General features: G+C 44.4%; 1 protein-coding gene across 1 annotated transcript in view; it reads left to right on the plus strand.

The window, feature by feature from the left end:
- The window catches only part of WWP1 (WW domain containing E3 ubiquitin protein ligase 1), a 74,456-nt gene that overhangs the window by 12,609 nt on the left and 43,586 nt on the right, over nucleotides 1-18,261 (plus strand). The window contains exon 2 of the mRNA XM_087961973.1: nucleotides 13,929-14,019. Within this exon, the coding sequence (XP_087818099.1) occupies nucleotides 13,950-14,019 (70 nt within the window). The 5' untranslated portion in view covers nucleotides 13,929-13,949. The remainder of the gene's footprint in view (nucleotides 1-13,928; nucleotides 14,020-18,261) is intronic.

The raw sequence follows: 18,261 nt of genomic DNA on the forward strand, positions 1-18,261 counted from the left end.
AGTTGTGACTTGATAGGTATGTGCTATGTTTCTCAATTTAACAGAAGGGCATACAAATTATACCTTTTGCAAATTAAAGTTTGCATTTTTGCTGCAATATAAAATGAAAGGCTTTATATTGGAGGCCAGCCATCTTTGAGACTCATTAAGAAAAGGGAAGAAAATACAAGTATTGCATAGAACACTCTCCATGAAGGCCAGCCGAATAGGACTTCTAGGTGTCAGGCTCACTGGGTAGATCACAGCAGAATGGCCTAACATAATACATAAAAACACTATTTATCAGAAAACTTTTCTTAGTGCAGTTTTCAAACATTTTGGCTTGCCTGGGTGAAAAGGAATTGTCTTGGATTGCATATAACACATACAATATACTTAATGTATATAAAATCATATAAGGTGTACAATTTACAATCTGGTGGGGCTGCATTACTAGCTGTCCAGGGTTATATGTGGCCTGCGGGTGGCAGGTTTGGCACATTTGATTTATTGGATTCATAAAGTTATGCAAAAAGGGCAAACTTGTAGATAGGTGAACACTTTTATATGTGACTGAGATCTGTTCTTTATTGTGTGTATGAGAAAGCATGTATTAAAAGACTGTGGATAGCAAGGGCCATCTGCATTAAAAGTATAAGCATAAAAGATCTCAGTGAGAAGAAAAAAAAAGATTTTGAGTCTATATTGAATGAAGAGTAAGCATAGTGGCCCGCCCGATCTCCATTTTTGCTGGCAGAGGCTGCAGGGGTTTCTTGCAGCCAAAACAGTGCCTGGGAGGGCTACTTGTGGCCCTCCCGGGCTCCATTTTCATTCACAGAGGCACCAGGAGCTTTGCTGTTTCCAGGGAGGCCCTGTGGTCCAGATCTAGCATCCTGTGGGCCGGATCCAGCCCATGGACCTTGAGTTTGACACCCCTGGTGTAACCCCTGGAGGAATAATGACAGAATAGGGAGAAAGCAGAACTGATTAGCATTTTTTTTGTAATTCTTAAGAGAAAAAGAAAACTTCCCCTTACATTATTGAGGAATGAAGTGCAAGAATATAGTTGAGGATTAATTTTAAAATTCCTTCAGGGAACTTTTCTTTCTAGGAGAAATTATTAGTGGTTTTCCATTTTTTTTAGGATGTGAGGGAAGCTGAAGCCTAGGAACATGCTTTTCTTAATGACCTTGATTTCTGTAATACTCTTCTCAATATTAAACACCTGGAAAATGGTAGAAGTTTGAAATTTTTAAAGATATTTTGAAAGATGATGGTGTTGATTCCATCTGTGATATGCTTATTGCTTTTCCAATTAATATTTTTTTGCAATTTTAGAGAGCTGTTGAGATGCTGGAAGACTGGAAAAAGCTAACACATTTTTAAAAATGGAAGACTTATAAAGTGATACTGCAGTGATCCCCAACATTTTTTACGCCGCGGCCCGGTACCGGCATCAGCTGGGCGCCACGGCCCAGTACCGCATCAGCTGGGCGCCGCCATCTTTTTTGATGAAAAAGTGCTTCCGGTGACCTCACGGAAGCACGTTTTCATAAAAAAGATGGCGCTAGCGCTCGGTGAGCTTTTCCAGGTAGAAATGGCTTTCTACCCGGAAAAGCTCACCGAAGCTACTGCGCCGCCATCTTTTTGATGCGTGCTTCCGGTGAGCTTTCTACCGGAAAAGCTCACGAGCGCGCTTATCTTTTTTGATGACGGCTTCGGTGAGCTTTCACCCGGAAAAGCTCACCGGAAGCACTTTTTCATCAAAAAGATGGCGGCGCCCAGCAAGCCAGCGGCCCGGTAGGAGTTGTTCCGCGGCCCGGTACCGGTCCATGGACCGGTGGTTGGGGACCCCTGTGATACTGCATATGAGAAAGAATTAAGGCTTCTGGGAGCTACCAACTGAACATAAGCAAACAGTGTGATGTAACAAAGTGACCAATATAATTTTAACAAAATCTATCACTGAAGTAACAGTGCCTAGTATAGTCAGCACTGGCTAGACTACACATGGGTATCTGTGTCAGTTTCTGAGTACCTCACATTAAAATGGACATAGAGAAGAAATTGGAGTAAATTCAGACCAGAATTACTTGGATGTAAGGAGAGAAAAGCATTATGAAGAATGGTTACATCAGCTGGACGTATTTAACTTGTGAGAAGTAAGATGGGGAGAGAATACAGCAGTGATTTGCAAATATTGGAAAGGTCATGTGGAAGAGAGGATGGATTTGTTCTTTTTTTGAAAAAAAAAAGCAGGATGATGAACATTTTGAAATAGAACATGTTGAAATAGAAGAATAATTCAACATTAGGAAGAATTTTTTGTAGGTAAGAGTGATTGAACAATAAAACAATTTATCTAGAATGGTAGTGAACAACTTCCTTTGTTGGAGGTTTCTTAGAAAGACTGGATAGTCACCTGTTGCAGATGACTTAGTGTATATGTGCACTGAACAGGATTCAGGTTGGTTAAAAATAATAATATCCTTTCTAACTTATATACAAGTTGCTGGAAGTTTGTTTTCCTCGGAGACTTCCAAATTCTTGTGGGAGGTGATGATTGTGTGCTTTTGTCTGGCAAGGTACATTATATCTGTATTGACATTCTGTTATCTAGAAAAATGATAAAGAGAATGTTCTTTCTTTGTCTTAATGTGGTATAATGAGGTTAATGGTTAATTATCTGTGAATAGGTTTTTGATTGTTCATTCCCTTTCCTTCTTAAGTTAGACTTTTCTCACCATAGACATTTCTATATATCAACTACAAAACCTTACTTTGAAATTAAATCAATTAATATACATTCTTCAATACTTAGTTTCCAAAATGTACCTTTCAAGATGGAATATTAGGATCAGTTTTCTTTGGAATTGTGTGATTTTTGTTGTTTTGGTACTTGAACTATGGTTTGAGACCTAGAATGAAAAAAGAAAAGAGTGATCATGTTGCTGTTACTATGGATCTGCACTATGTTCTGATATTTCAGTTAGAAAAATAATATTAAGTGAAAGAAATGAATGGTAGAGGAGACAAACTACCCAGATCCAATATTTGAGGGGCTGCTACAGGGAGGAAGGGGTCAAGCTATTTTCTAAAGCACCTGTAGGCCAGACAAGGAATAATGGATGGAAACTGAACAAGGAGAGATTTAACCTGGAAACAAGGAGAAACTTTCTGACAGTGAGAGCAATCAACCAATGGAACAGCTTGCCCTCGGAAGTTGTGGGAGCGCCATCACTTGAGACTTTCAAGAAGAGATTGGACTGCCATTTGTCAGAAATGGTGTAGGGTCTCCTGCTTGGGTGTGTGTGGGGGGGTTGGACTAGATGACCTACAAGGTCCCTTCCAACTCTGATTATCTGTTATCTGTTTTATCTGATATTTAAGCTAATATCCACTCTTTCAAAGTATTTTGACAGTTTGGGTTAGAGTTTATATGAAGCTACTAAATATTTAACATTTACTAACATTTACTTTTTCACTGATTATTAATCAAAATATGGGGTATCATTCTCCGTCACACTGCTCTAGAGTCCAGCATTGGGTATAACTCTGCCCTCTTATGACGTGAGCTGAGTCTGCCACTGCTCTGAAAGCCTTTCAGCTGAAGAATTGGTATAAATGCTTTAAAAGTAAATCAATAGTTTATTTTTATCTTAGCTAATATTAACAATAAACAACTGCTTGCATTCCAACATGTCAGCTGTTTTTTCAATCCTTGATTATTATTCAGTAACACATTTCAATTATTAACTTAGGATAAAAAAAGTTTTTACTTATACAATTTTGTACCATTTACTATAATTATAGTTTTTTCAAATATTTAGCAACCCTTTTCTATATTTTAATTAATACATAGTTACAAATTGCTACTATATATGATTCTAATTCAGTTTAAGAAAGAAAAAAGTAAAATATTTTTATTTGTTTTTAATTTGAGAATAAGAGGAACATGATTTGTAGAAATGAAGTACAGGTATTCCTTGACATATGCCTGCAATGATGCCTGCCTATTAGGATGTTATGTTGTGACAATTGTAAAATGATTTGGGTCTTGTGACTGATTGAATTTTATGATTTTTTGCAATGTTCATTAAGTCAATGTGGTGGTCTGTAAGTGAGCCAATGGTTTGCTAAGCATTTTGTTGAAAGCTGAAACTAAGAGCCATTTTTTGACAAAACCAACATAAAATGCAATCATGTGACTGTGGGTGCAATCATGTTACAAGTGAGTGTAAATGAGACTGTTGTCAAGTGCCCAAAATGCAATCATTTTACTGCAGTGGAGACGTGATCGTTGGAACTTCAGACCTGGGTTGAAAGTCCCTTTTTCAATTCATCAGAACTTTGAATGTTTGTAAGTCAAGGACTCTCTCTAAATCTGCTCTGTTTTTGTTTGAGACAAACAGGTTAGCATACATTTTATATAGACTTTTTTTGTTGTTAATGACCAAGCAAAACCAGAGAAGGCCATATTTCTGGTAGCAGTCTAGTCAACAGTTATAGGAAATTTACTCGATGAATATTGGAAAGACAAACATAAAAATGTCTTTTGAGGAACCCTGATACAGCAATCAAATATTATTCTTCATGTATAACTTTATTGCTGTCAGTGACCAGTTACATGGCAACAAGACATAAGACAATAAAAAGCATATTTTTATTTATATACCTAACCCCTTGCTGTATAAAGCAATGGTGGAAGAAAAGAGTATTAGGCATGTTTATCACCTTGAATTATAAAAATAATGAAAACAGGATATAAATAAATAAATTTTGAAATAGTGCTATATATGTAGTAATGTTTATTAATTAAAATTAGTTTAATCAGTTAAATTTACAATTTTCCTTCAAGAACTAAAAGTGGATTTCTTGGGAATCATTTTAATTTCTTATCCCTACAACAACACACTTACGAAATGAGTTGGATTGAAATAAAATGGTTGAGCAAAGTCATCCAGTGAGTTTCTGTGGTTGAGGATAGACTTGAACCTGAGTCTCTCTGGTTGTAAATCAATTTCCTAGCCATGACATCGTACATGCTCTTTAAGTGCTTTGTTACAGACGTATATTTATATGCTACGTATATGCTAACAACTAAAAACGTGAAAGCAATAATAAGTATTCTGCAGATGTGACTAAAAGTATTGATACCCCTGTATTCCCCCCCCCCCCAATTTGCCATGAAATAAATTGAAACTTAAACAGATAAATAGCCTCCACCATTTGTTCCATAGTTCAGACACTTTGTTTTTGAGGCATGAGTTAACATATTCTTGCAAATAAAACAAATTAAAATGGCATGGACAGAATTATTCTCCTGAGAGCCGTTCGGATCATCCAGAGAGTGGGAGGTGCTTCAGTCTACGTCGTTGATGGCTGAGCTCAATCACTGAGGCGCTCCGTCCTCCATCACGTGGCTCTCTTGCGTTCCCCAGTTTGCGCTCAGCCGTGCGTCAAGTTAGGCTGTGCATTTCTCACTCCTTGGCGATCAAGACTTGCTCTCAGGTTTGAAATATTTATAGAGAAAAACAAGTTATTTTCCTTAGCCTTCTGGCGCAGGACTGGGGATTTAAGGGGAGCGCGTTTCTTTCGCCCCCAGGGGTTGTAGAACGGGCAACTTTCGCTTCGGCGCTAATTCCCCCAATTTGATCTCTTGCCTGCCGTTTCTCTCGCTGCGCTTGCAGCAGCTTTACTGATCGCACTGATAAGTGCTGCTGGTATTCCCCCACCATAAACGCCGCTCGCCCTAAGAAGGGCGAAAACTTACTGCTTGGCTTCCTCGGCCTCTTTAAGGCCGGAGAAGTAAAAACTTCATTGCCCTGAGCAGCCGGGACTTTAGAAACGTGGGCGATCGCTCTAGGCGCCACCACGTGGCGGGCGCCATCTTTTAAAAATAAAATAAAAAGATTGAGGCCTCATAGCGCTGCTGAAGTAACCGGCCCTAGCACAGGCCTCTCAGCCTGTAGGGCCTTTGCTAGTGGTACAATTTAGTAATTGTTGGCTTCCGCAGCACGCTCAGGGCAAGTGATTGCAGCCTATCCCTCCCGATTGTTGCCTGGGAGCTCCAGCTGCCAGGAGCCTCTCTTCCAGCCTCAGGCGTTTAATTCGGATAATTGGCAATCTTTCATTAATAGAGTAATAATAATAATATTAATAATTACAATTATAATAATTATAATAATAATAATATTAATAATAATCATATATTACTAATATAATATTAGAACAAGAATATTAACAATAGTTCTAATTCTAATAGACATTGGAATATCTGCCTGTATGCAGGTCTAGATATTTCCTCATATATAGGTTTATATTTATACTCACATATAGATAGACCTGAGTGAGTTTATTCCTGTAATTTTTTTCTTATTGATATTGTACCTTAGCATTCCAAGTCTCATTGGATTGTTATCCTGCTTGTGCAGATAAGTATTAAGAATTATTTCAACATCTATATTACAGAATTTATACATCTAAATTCCAAAAGGGGGTGTGGGCCAGCTGAAAGGACACCGACCTTTGTTGTAGGTCGAACCCTTGGCGAGCCAACCGCCTTTAACTGTATTACTGTCCTTTCTTGTACAATGGCAGATGACATTCCCACCAAAGGCCCTTCTTTGAAGGCCAAATCCAAATCCTACCACCTGCGCAAACAGGCTAAGGAAACTCCCTAAGGAAACTCCTAAGGAAACACCTAAAGAGACCTCTAAGGCTTCTCAGAGACGCCCTACGACGTCACAGGGCTCTCGAGAGGGAATTTGACAGGCGGTCCAGAGAGACACAACCAGTACTTCCAGCACCCTCCGCTCCTTCTACCTCCAGACCCCCCTCCTCCAGATTGTTTTTCCGTCTCCAGGCGCAGCCATCCCAGGGACACCAGGCTCCCGGCCCATCAACCAGACAACCTCCTGAAGCTACTTTCACGCCCACGGCCGCTGGTCTTCGCCAGGAGGAGGCCCCCTCATCCGAGATCCCTGCGCACATACAGGCATTGATGGAGCGGGCCATTCGCCAGGGGATAGCAGAGGGCCTTCAACAGATGTCCAGGTCTACTCCCCCTCACTGGCGCCCGAACACGACCCACCATCAATGAGGTCCTCGCCTAGATCAGACCCTACTCGTGGTCAGGTACCTTCTCAAGGGGGCAGTCCTCTCCCAGAAAGGGACCCGGAGGAGGATATAGAGTATCTAGACCAATTTGGGGGAAGAGGAAATGGAATGGGGTCTATGCAACAAGAGGAGCCCCTATCGGAGGTAGATCCTATGGAGGGGACATGTCCGAGGATGAGGTCTCACCCGGACCAACCCACTGTTGCCGGGCCTGTTCAAGCCCCACATGTTTAAATCCCTTTTATTCAAAGCCAGGAACATCTCTGGCCTGTCGGTGCAAACCTCCTCAGCTCTCCCCTCCCGGCAGAAGGTCAGGAGGGCGCCATCTTTAGTCAACCCGTGGTGGAGGCGGAGGTAATCCCGGCTCCACCCCTATTTCATGACCTGGTCTCAAATCAACTGAATTCTACTAGGGCCCCTCCCGCCCCATCCAGCCTGGACAGGAGGTTCTTTAACCTCGAGTCGAGTTTCTGTGACTTACTCAACACCCCGAGGTGGATGAGCCCATTGTTGGGTTGGCCTCCTCGTCCTCCCCAGTGACCCCCTAGAGGCTCTGAAACCCGAGGACAAGAGGTCCGAGCTCGCCCTCGTAGAGCTCACCAAGCGGACTCCTGGGCCATTAGATCAGCCACTGCGGCTTCTTTCTTCACCAGATCCTCGATCCGGTGGCTTCGGCAACTGAAGCAACATGTTCCCCCTCCAACACAAGGGCTCACCAGGACATAGCAACACTGACGGCCGCGGCGGAATTTTCCGCTGACGCCACCTTCCATGCGGTCAAGTTCTCTGCCCGGGCAATAACGTCCCATGTCACTGCTGCCGCCTGCTCTGGCTTAAACACTGGCAGGCGGACGTTAAAAACAAAGTTAAGCTGGCTACCGCCCCATAAAAGGGGACAAACTATTTGGCACGGCTCTGGACCCCTTGCTATCTGAAACCCGGAGCAAGAGAAAATTTCTCCCTCCCCTGTTTCGGAGGTCAGAGTCTAGAGGCCCCCAGCCATTTCGGAGAGGCTCCTCCCGCCCTTTCTACCAGTCTCCCTTCCCGCCAAGGTACTCGAGACCCCCTCCTCCCGACCGTTCCAGCCCCAGGATCGAACCGATCCGGCTGATAGGAACAGGAGGGGCAGCGGCCTACTGAGGCGCCTTTTCAGGGGCTCAGGAGGGAGGCCCTTCCGGCGTAGATAGATCCGTCCCTCCTCCCATCGGCGGACGCCTCAAGCACTTTGCCGACCGATGGGACTCTTCCACCTCTGATACCTGGGTCCGTGATACCATCAGACTCGGCCTCACGCTCAATTCAAGAGCGCCCCCTGACTTCTTTCTGGCGTCCCCCCTCAAGGGACCCCATCAAGCATAACCTAATGGATTCAGCAATCCATCATCTTCTCCAAATACAGGCCATTCAACCCGTCCCACCCTCCCAGCGGGCAGGGGTTCTACTCCCACCTTTTTGTAGTCCCCAAATCCTCCGGAGGATGGAGGGCCATCTTGGACCTTAAACGCCTTAACCGTTATCTGGTCTATCGCAGGTTCAAGATGCACACCCCTGCAGTCCATCCTCCTCAGCATCCGCCAAGGGACTGGCTATCCTCCATAGACCTCTCCGAGGCCTACCTCCACATTCAATCCGACCCTCCCATTTCAAATTCCTCAGGTTCTGCTACAACCACCGCCACTTCCAATATGTCGCCCTTCCCTTTGGGCTAGCCTCTGCCCGAGGACCTTCACTAAGGTCCTCGCGGCCCTGGCGGCTCATCTCAAGAATCTCCCGGTCCGCCTCCATTGCTACCTGGATGACATCCTCATCCTCTCTCCCTCCAGACCCCAAGCAGAGAGGGACATCAGGGTTACTATCTCGGCCCTCCAAGACCATGGTTTCCTAGTTAATTGGCAAAAGAGCCAACTATCCCCATCTACAAGGATCTCCCACTTGGGGGCTGTCATTGACTCAGTGCAGGGTAAGGTGTTCCTCTCCCCGAGAGATTCCTTAGTATCCAGGAAGCCGTCAGGCATATCAGGCAGCTCCAGGAAGGTTACAATTTTAGAATTGTCCAAATTACTGGGTAAAATGGTTTCTTGTATCTCCATTGTTCCATGGGCCCGTTTACACGCTAGACCCCTACAATGGTTCCTGCTCCCATTCCAGCAGACCGGCAGAAGCAACTCAAAGGCCACAGTCAAGGTACCTCAAAAGTCCTTATATCTCTCCTCTGGTGGACCAGCCCCACCATCAACAAGGGTCACTTCATCAAGGAGCCCCACCGCCTCACCCTTACCACAGATGCCAGCCTGTCCGGATGGGGCGCTCACATCCTCTCGCTCTCAACTCAGGGCACATGGTCTCAGGTAGAACGGGGGTGCAGTATAAACTGGCTGGAGCTCCACGCCATCTTCCTGGCCCTGCGCAGTTTCCTCCCCAAGTACGCGGGCGGCATATCCTCATACTCACGGACAACGTCACCGCCAAGGCTCACGTCAACCGTCAGGGGGCACACAGTCCATCCGCTTGATGAGGGAGGCGAACGCCTCTGCTGTTGGGCAGAGCGCAATCTCCTCTCCTCAGAGCCGAACACATCTCAGGGGACTCAAACACCCAAGCGGATTGGCTAAGCAGGACCACGGTGGACCAGTCCGAATGGCGCATCCACCCGTCACTATTCAGGGAAGCGACCAGAATGTTCGGTCTCCCGTTAGTAGACCTCTTCGCCTCCCCACTCAACACGCAACTCCCCAGGTTTTTCTCCAGGTACCCCTCCCACGGGGCCGAGAATCACGACGCCCTCCGTTGCCCCTGGCCCACAGGGCTCCTCTATGCCTTCCCGCCTCTAGCCCTGGTTCCCAGAGTTCTCCAGAAGCTCATCTCCGAGAGGGCAGAGCTGATTCTAGTAGCACCCTTCTGGCCCAGGCGCCCCTGGTTTGCGGACCTCCGCAACTTACCGGTGGCCCCTCCCTGGAGAATCCCCGACCAGGATATCCCTCTCCCAGGGGCCCCTTCAACACCCAGACCCTCAGTGGCTCCAGTTAGCCGTTTGGAGGTTGGCGAGGCAGCTTAAGGAAAGAACGGTTTTCCGACCAAGTTATTGAGACCATTTTAGCCGCCAGGCGACCTTCAACAACCCGCATATACAACGCCACTTGGAAGGGATTCTGCGGTGGTGTCATGGTCTCAGATCAACCGCTGTCACCTTCCATAGCTCAGGTCTTGGGTTCCTCAAGAGGGCCTGAGGAAAGGGCTTTCCCCCAACACCCTAAGGCGTCAGGTCGCAGCGCTATCCACAGTCATTGACTGTGATAACCTGGGTTCCCTTTCCCACCACCCCGTATTCGGGCATTCCTCAGGGGCCACCAACCTGTGTCCCCCAACCATACACCGATACCCTACCTGGGACCTTAACAAGGTCCTGGTGTCTCTGACTAAGCAACCCTTTGAGCCTCTCAGGAAGCCTCTCTCCAATTCCTCACATTCAAAGTGGTATTCCTGGTAGCTATTACTTGCCCGCCGCATATCGGAGTTAGCAGCCTTGTCGGGAAGGACCTTTGCATATTTCATGCCGATAGGGTGGTCCTCCGACCGGACCCTACCTTCCTGCCCAAGGTTAACTCGACCTTTCACAGGGCTCAAGAACTCATACTCCCGAACTTCTGTCCCAATCCCTCGCGGGAAAGGGAGAAGCTTTGGCACTCACTGGGCGTAAGACGGGCCCTACGCATTTACATTAAGCGTACCCAACCCTTCGGAGGTCAGAATCTCTCTTCCTTTCCTTCCAGCCCAAATCCTTAGGCCACAAAGTGTCCCCGTCAACCATTGGCCGCTGGATTAGGCTACCATTTCAAGGCTTATTTGTCCCAGGCACTGCCGGTACCCAGGGGATCACAGCACACTCCACCAGAAGTGCAGCCACCTCGGCGGCTTGGGCCACCAGGCTCAATTTCTGATATTTGTCGGGCAGCCACTTGGGCATCCCCTCTCCTTTCATTAGACACTATAAGATTGACACCTTTGCCTCGGCGGAGGCCCGTTTGGTAGGCGAGTCCTCCAGCGAGTCTTCAGGAACCTCGGAGATTGCAGGACCAGCGGGGTCCCTCCCGTGGGACAGCCAAGCTTTGGTATGTCCCACTCTCTGGATGATCGACGGCTCTCAGGAGAATGGGCGTTGGTTCTTACCTGACACGCCATTTCTCTGGAGCCGTGAGGATCATCCAGCCCACCCTTTAATTGCCGTCTGGTGGGGCCTTGTTTGACCAATGACCTATTTAGCATAGGGAGAGCAGAGCAACGTCCTTCTCTTCACCTTCGTCTTCACGCAAACTGGGAACGCAAGAGAGCCACGTGATGGAGGCGGAGCGTTCCTCAGTGATTGAGCTCAGCCATCAATGACGTGACTGAAGCACCTCCCACTCTCTGGATGATCCTCACGGCTCCAGAGAAATGGCGTGTCAGGTAAGAACCAACGCCCATTTTCATACTTAGATATTAAACTATGTTATTGGATTTTAGTGATCTCTGAAGCAGAATTACTTAGATATTCAGTCTCATAATTAATCACTCAGCCTATTTGGAGAAAAGTACTCGTACATTTGTATCATTGTGTGCAACACAGTAAACCTGACAAAGAAAAGCAGAGATTTGATTGCGGAGGAAAGGAAAAAGGTAACAGCCAGGCATGGTAAAGGTAAAGGTTACAAAACCGTCTTCAAAGAACTTCATGTTCTTGTGAACATGATTGCTAATGTTATCAAGAAGCTTAAGAGCTCTGGGACCATAGCCAACTTACCTGGATGCGGCCACAAGATGAAAGTTGATTGAACAGAAGGAAAGTTTGAATGGTAGAGAAAGAACCAAGAAAAATTTCAAAACAGATCCTGGCTGATCTGCAAGATCAAGTTACAACATATCACGTTATACTATCAAATACTGTCTGACTGACTGAAAGTGGTGTCCATGTTAAAAAATCCTACTTCTTAAAGATTGGTACAAGACATCCAGATTGCAGTTTGCCAAAATGCACGTTGCCAAGGCATAAATCTTCTATGACAATGTCTTTTGGACAGTTTAAACAAGATTAGAGCTTTTTGGTAAGTCACAGCAGCTTTATGTTTACAAAAGAAAAAATGCTTTTTAAAAAAGAACACCAACTCTACTGTGAAACATGGAGGAACCTTCATAAAGTTATGGGATTAATGAATAAATGAAACCAGAAAATTATCAAGACATAATGGTGTTAAACTATAATGCCCAATGTTAGAACATTCTGTCTTGGCTTATGGGTTCTCCAACAGAATAATGGCTCAAAACATATTTTAGAGAGGAACCAAAGAATGGTTGGAAAGCAAACATAGGGCTGTTCAGAAGTGGCCTGCTTTAACTTCTCACCTGAATCCAGATGAACACTTACGGAAAGAGAAGAGCCTATGAAACCTAAGACAATTGGAATAGTTTTTCAAGAAGAGTGGAACAGATTGCCAGTTGAGAAATATAAAATCTTATTCAGAGGTACACTTCATTGTAGTTATTGACTCAAAATGATATGCTATGAAATATTAAGTTAAGGATACCGATAATTATGCCCATACTATTTACGTTTGTTTTATTATTTACAAGAATATGTTAAGTCATGTAAAAAAAGGAAAGTGCCTTCTCTGTAGACTATTGAATAAAGATTAATAGATACCATTTGCTTTTGTAAGTTTCCATTTACTTCATGACAAATTGCTATAGAGTTTTTTTGGAAAACATAGAGGTGTACTAATAGTTTTGGGGCATCTGTATAGGTAATTCTTGATTTAGGACTAATTAACCCTGGAATTATGGTCATACATTGTGGCCATAATTAAGTGGGTCAGCACATCATCTCATCTGATTTTACAACCTTTTTTGAAGTGGTTGTTGTGCAACCACTGTGGTGGTTAAGCAAATGCTGCAGTGAATCATTATACTCAGTGGACTTTTTTTTTTTTTTGCCAAAACCTAGAAGTGAAACTGACAAAAAAATGGCAAAAATTGTGGTCATGTGACTATGGGATGCTGCAAATGTCTGCAAATGTCAGTCAGTTGCCAAGTGCCCAAAATGCAATCGTGAATGCACATGGGCATTTGAACTTTAAAAACAGGTCATAAGTAGCTTTGGGGAGGTCCATTGTAACTTTGAATGGTTGCTTAAGTGAGGACGACTTGCAATATCAAATTAGAATTACCAATGTAAACGCCCAGCAGTCCACTTCCCCCCAAAAACACCCCCAAATGAAGTGCCCTGGGCACTACCCGACCCCCCCCCCCTTTTTGTGGATGGGGGGAAGGCCCTCCCCCCCCCCCCCCCCCCCCCCCCCCCCCCCCCCCCCCCCCCCCCCCCCCCCCCCCCCCCCCCCCCCCCCCCCCCCCCCCCCCCCCCCCCCCCCCCCCCCCCCCCCCCCCCCCCCCCCCTCTCCTTCCCCTTTTTCGTGGTGGGGGTGGGTGTGTTTGCTCTCTCTTCTCTCTTCTTTTCTCCCCCCCTCCCCCCCCCCCCCCCCCCCCCCCCCCCCCCCCCCCCCCCCCCCCCCCCCCCCCCCCCCCGCACCCCCCCCCCCCCCCCCCCCCCCCCCCCCCCCCCCCCCCCCCCCCCCCTTGTTTATTTTCTTAAAAATAAAACAAACACAAATAAAAATAAACATTTTGGGCAATAATTTCAAAAAATTATTTAAACATGACTTAAATTGATAAGCAGTACAAGGAATATAATATTAATAGAACAAGTTTGTAGGAACCAAACCTAATTCATTAAATTATTAGCTGATTGTAATTTTAGCAGAATAATGGGATCATGTAGTCAAATATTTTGTCTTCTTCAATAGGCTGAAAGTGCATCCTCTGATATGGCTGCAGCCTCCCCAACATCTGGAAACAGTAATAATTACAATGGAAGATTACAGATGCAAGTAACAAGTAAGTTAAAATCTACAAACAATGCATCTTATCATTTTCCTGCCATTGATAAAAATATATTCTACTTTATCTGTTGTTCTATTTATCTGTGTTTGATTATATTTCTCCCTGAAGTAACTAATAGTTAGATTAATCCTTTGCAGATTTACAGTTATAATTGATATGTCTATGTTATCCTTTTAAAATAGAAATAACACATTATATCATATTAGTTTGAGCAAAGAATGTCTGGTGGTGTCCTAACATTTTAATAATAGAATCAGAATAGAATAGAATAGTTGGAAAGGACTTCGGAAGTCTTCTAGTCCAATCCCCTGCTTAGGCAGGAAACCCTATACCATACCATTTTTGTTCTTTTGAATTTATATTTGATTACTATGTTTATTTAAAAGATAGATACTGATATACAAGAATGAGATAACATCATGGTCCTTCATGTTTTGTGGAACGTCCATGTGCCTTGGCTTTAGTCAGATGGTTACCTGTACAGTAGTTGATAAAAAAGAGGATAATTGCTTTTCCTTCCTTGAATTTTGTACCATTTATTTTAAACAAATCTTAATATGACTAATCGTAATGTTTTTGGTATTTTTGGCATAGAAAACTGCTAAGGGCAGTTACTTGTCCTATGCTTCATTTACTAAGATTAACAACTTTTCTGAATAATAGTGATGTATATTTTGTCTCTTTGTATTTCACAGTTAGTAACTATGACTTTTAGTTTAGTTTGAATATTTTAGGCTATTAAAATTGCTTTTAATCACCTTGGGCCTTTATGAGCTTTCTCTCAGTATCTTCCTATTTATTTACATTGCTACAGTTGCTGATGGAAGTTTGGGATGTCTGATGGGAGTAAATTCAATGAAAGGTCTACTTTGGGAGTTTAATTAGATACCAAATCTTGCCTATAAAAAGTTTTATAGATATAGGTATTGTACTGATAGTCCTATGGCCACTCACGGGCCTGCAATCTCTGTATTGAGCAAAGTGGCCATTAAATAATTTGTTGTATTGCTCAACAACCACAATCCCAATTCTCCCAGTTGCAGTTGGTAAGTGAATACATGAGTCATCAAGTGGAGGGCTGGAGAGGGGGCTTGTGCCTCCAGGACATGATAGGGTAAGGAGAGGGATTGGCCTCCCACCATACCTGGGAGGTATAGGTGCTGTCCCAGCCCCATTGGGGAGAACAATCATGTGAATAATGGCATTTGCTAACATTCTCAGCAGATTTGATTTCCCGTCCAGCATGCTAAGGGAACAGACTTTTTCCAGCCTCCCCTTTACTTGCAACCTTCTCCGCTGGATTGACTTTTAAATGATTGCAAGGTATTTGCAGTGGTGGGATTCAAAAACTTTTACTATCGGTTGTGTGGGCGTGGCTTGGTGGGCATGGCCATGTGACTGGGTGAGCGTGGCTTTTTTTTTGCAGCCCCCACCCGTTTTTGGGAGTTTCCTAGCCACAGAGGAGCCTCGGGGGTGTGTGTCATTTTTGCTCCCCTAAGGCTCCTCTGGGGCTCTGGAAGAAAAGGAACAGAGCATGGGAGGGGCACGCAGCACCCCTCCAAGCTCCGTTTTGGGAGATTCCTAGCCTCAGAAGAGCCTCTGGGGGGTGGGTTTGCTCCCTTAAGGCTCCTCTGGGGCTCTGGAAGGCAAAAAATGGAGGGGGGGCTGAACTCCTCCTTCCATTTTTTGCCTTCCTGGGCCTCAGCAAGGGGAATCCCGACACAGCTGATCTTATCTACAGCTGATAGTTGGGAGGGGAAAAAAGAAAGGAATATCTTAGGCAAATGTCAGGCAGGCGGGCAGGGTGAGCGACCATCAGGCGGGAGTGCGACCAGGTGGGGGGGGCGTGGCCGGCCAGAACTTACTACCGATTCAGCGACCCACGCCAAATTCTTGCTACCGGTTTGCCCGATCTGGTGCGAACTGGATGAATACCACCACTGGGTATTTGGCAACCAGTCATGAATGCAAATAGTTCTCAAGTAAATGTGATCATGTGATCAAGGGGATCCAGTACAAAGCTTTATTAAAGTCAGAAATATTTTATGAGCCTTAAAGCACCTATTCCAAGGAAGGACAGGCAATAAAACAACTATAATGATCTCTGTGAAACAAGAACATTGCATTGATGTGTTTTAGGATCCTTGAAATCTAAAGAAGCTCAAAATACTTAATCCCAGGGAAGACAATAAATCTCAAAGAGCTTGGCCACATGATTGTGAGCTGAGTGCTTGGCAACCAGTTTGCACTCATGACCAGTTGCCATGCACCCCATGATCATGTGATCGCCATTTACAATCTTCTCTGTTGGCTTCTCAAGAAAATCAGTTGGGAAGCTGGCAGAGAAGCAATTCCTCTTTCCTCCATGCAAAGGTATATGTGTGTGGAAATCCTTCATGGGATTACATCATGACTTATTGCATGATATCATTTATTTTACAGAAAGAAAGCAAAATGGAGAAGCCATGATGACATGGTATAATATATCATGTGTTGTTCATCTGAGATAGTATTTATCTACTTTCAAACACTGCTAAGGACCAGATTATATTTACTATGTCCTGATATGTAAAAGTGTAGAACTCAAAAAGAGGGTGTGCTCCCCCCCCCCCATGACTGTATAGTATCTTCTGAAATCATAAACATTAAAAACCTGGCACCAAAGTTAAGATTTCACAAACAGATCTCATTAAATCCTTTCATTTATCTCATCCCTATCCCAGCACTTGGGAGACAGCCAGATCTTAAATGTCAGGGAAGAGATATTCCATAGCGCAGAGTCTGCCATGGAAAAGGAATGCTTCCTAAATCCTGAAGTGAATGCAATTGTGGCAGTGAAGGAGAAGGATGAGATCCTTCTCATCTTGTCGTGCTCCTGTCAGAATCTGATTTGGAGGGGGAAGCCAAACAGCTGACAGGGAGTGGGAGTGTGGCTCCATTGGCTGTAGAAGAAACTGGGAAGGGCAAAGTCCGGCTGGGCAGAACAAGGGAGAGGTAGAGCAAGGGAAAAGGAATTCAGAGGAAGACCCAAGCCCACCCCCTCTTCATCCTAGGGAATGCAGGGAAGAACGGAGAAGAGAGCAACGTGAGTTGTGTTGCTTACGAGGGAGGAAAGGGCCCTGATTCCCTTTATTAGCTGCAGCTGGGAACATAAGGTTTAAAAAGGGAGGCTGCGCACAGCAAAGTTGTTGGGAGCAAATTGTTAATTATCTGGTATCATCCCAACTGTGTATGTTTTGCTGTGCTTTCAATTCTGAAATTCCTTCTCTGCCCTGTCAGGTTAATTACTGCAGCTTGGTTTGTTTGGATTTTTAGTTACAGTTTGTATGTACCTTGTTTTGGACTGAATTTTCTCCAGTTAAAGGCTGTTCTTGGAAGAGTTTTTCTCCAGCCGAAGGTAACCTGGACATTGGGGGTAAAGTTGGAGATAATAAAGGGACTTTTCTTACTTATGTGTTGCCTTTGTGCCATGCCCCGGGTCATCATGCATCTAATGACAGCAATGTCTTGGCATAACAAATGTAATTGGTTTAGGCAGAGGTTTGTCCTCCAAGCTTGCTGCTTGACTCCCAGATGTTTTGTTGCCAAACTATGAAACATCACTGTCACAAGACTAACCCATCACCCAGGATCTATATAAACGAACAAGACACTTCACCCCAAACCGCTGCTGAAGATATTACTTAGTTTGGTGACAAAATGTCCGGGAGCCAAGCAGCAAGCTTGGAGGACAAACCTCTGCCTAAATCTACAACCCAAGCTATGAATATTCTGTACAATTTCTAATCTCATTTGGGACCACTGGAAGTGCTGCCACTAAGCAGTGCAGTTATGTGACACAACTACATTGCTTCGCATTAGAGGTTCAGTCCCAGTTGTGGTCCTAATTGAGGAATATCTGTATTTTACTTCTTTACTAAACAAAATAATAGTCTTTGGGTATATGAGACACCAGTTGTTCAGGTGTAGCTTTCATGTAAGCATTTTTGGTTTTGTGCTATTATACAAAACTAGATTTTAAGACCTTTCAAAATGTTGGCTAAGAAGGAGTAGGAATTGTTAAAAGCTCTTGATGATAGGGTTATTGAAAACTATATTTGTAGATTTTAAAGTTTGCTGTTTGATTACATAATACCCCTGTCGACACGTTGCTATAGTAACTTTTATAAAACATTCTATGTCAGAAAGTATATTTAAGGAGCTGGAACCATTTTCAGTGAAAATATAACTCAGACG

Source organism: Notechis scutatus, chromosome 3 (genome assembly GCF_049901735.1).
Source record: "Notechis scutatus isolate UNSWTSFEM ecotype Mainland chromosome 3, rNotScu1.2, whole genome shotgun sequence".
Lineage (NCBI taxonomy): Eukaryota > Metazoa > Chordata > Lepidosauria > Squamata > Elapidae > Notechis > Notechis scutatus.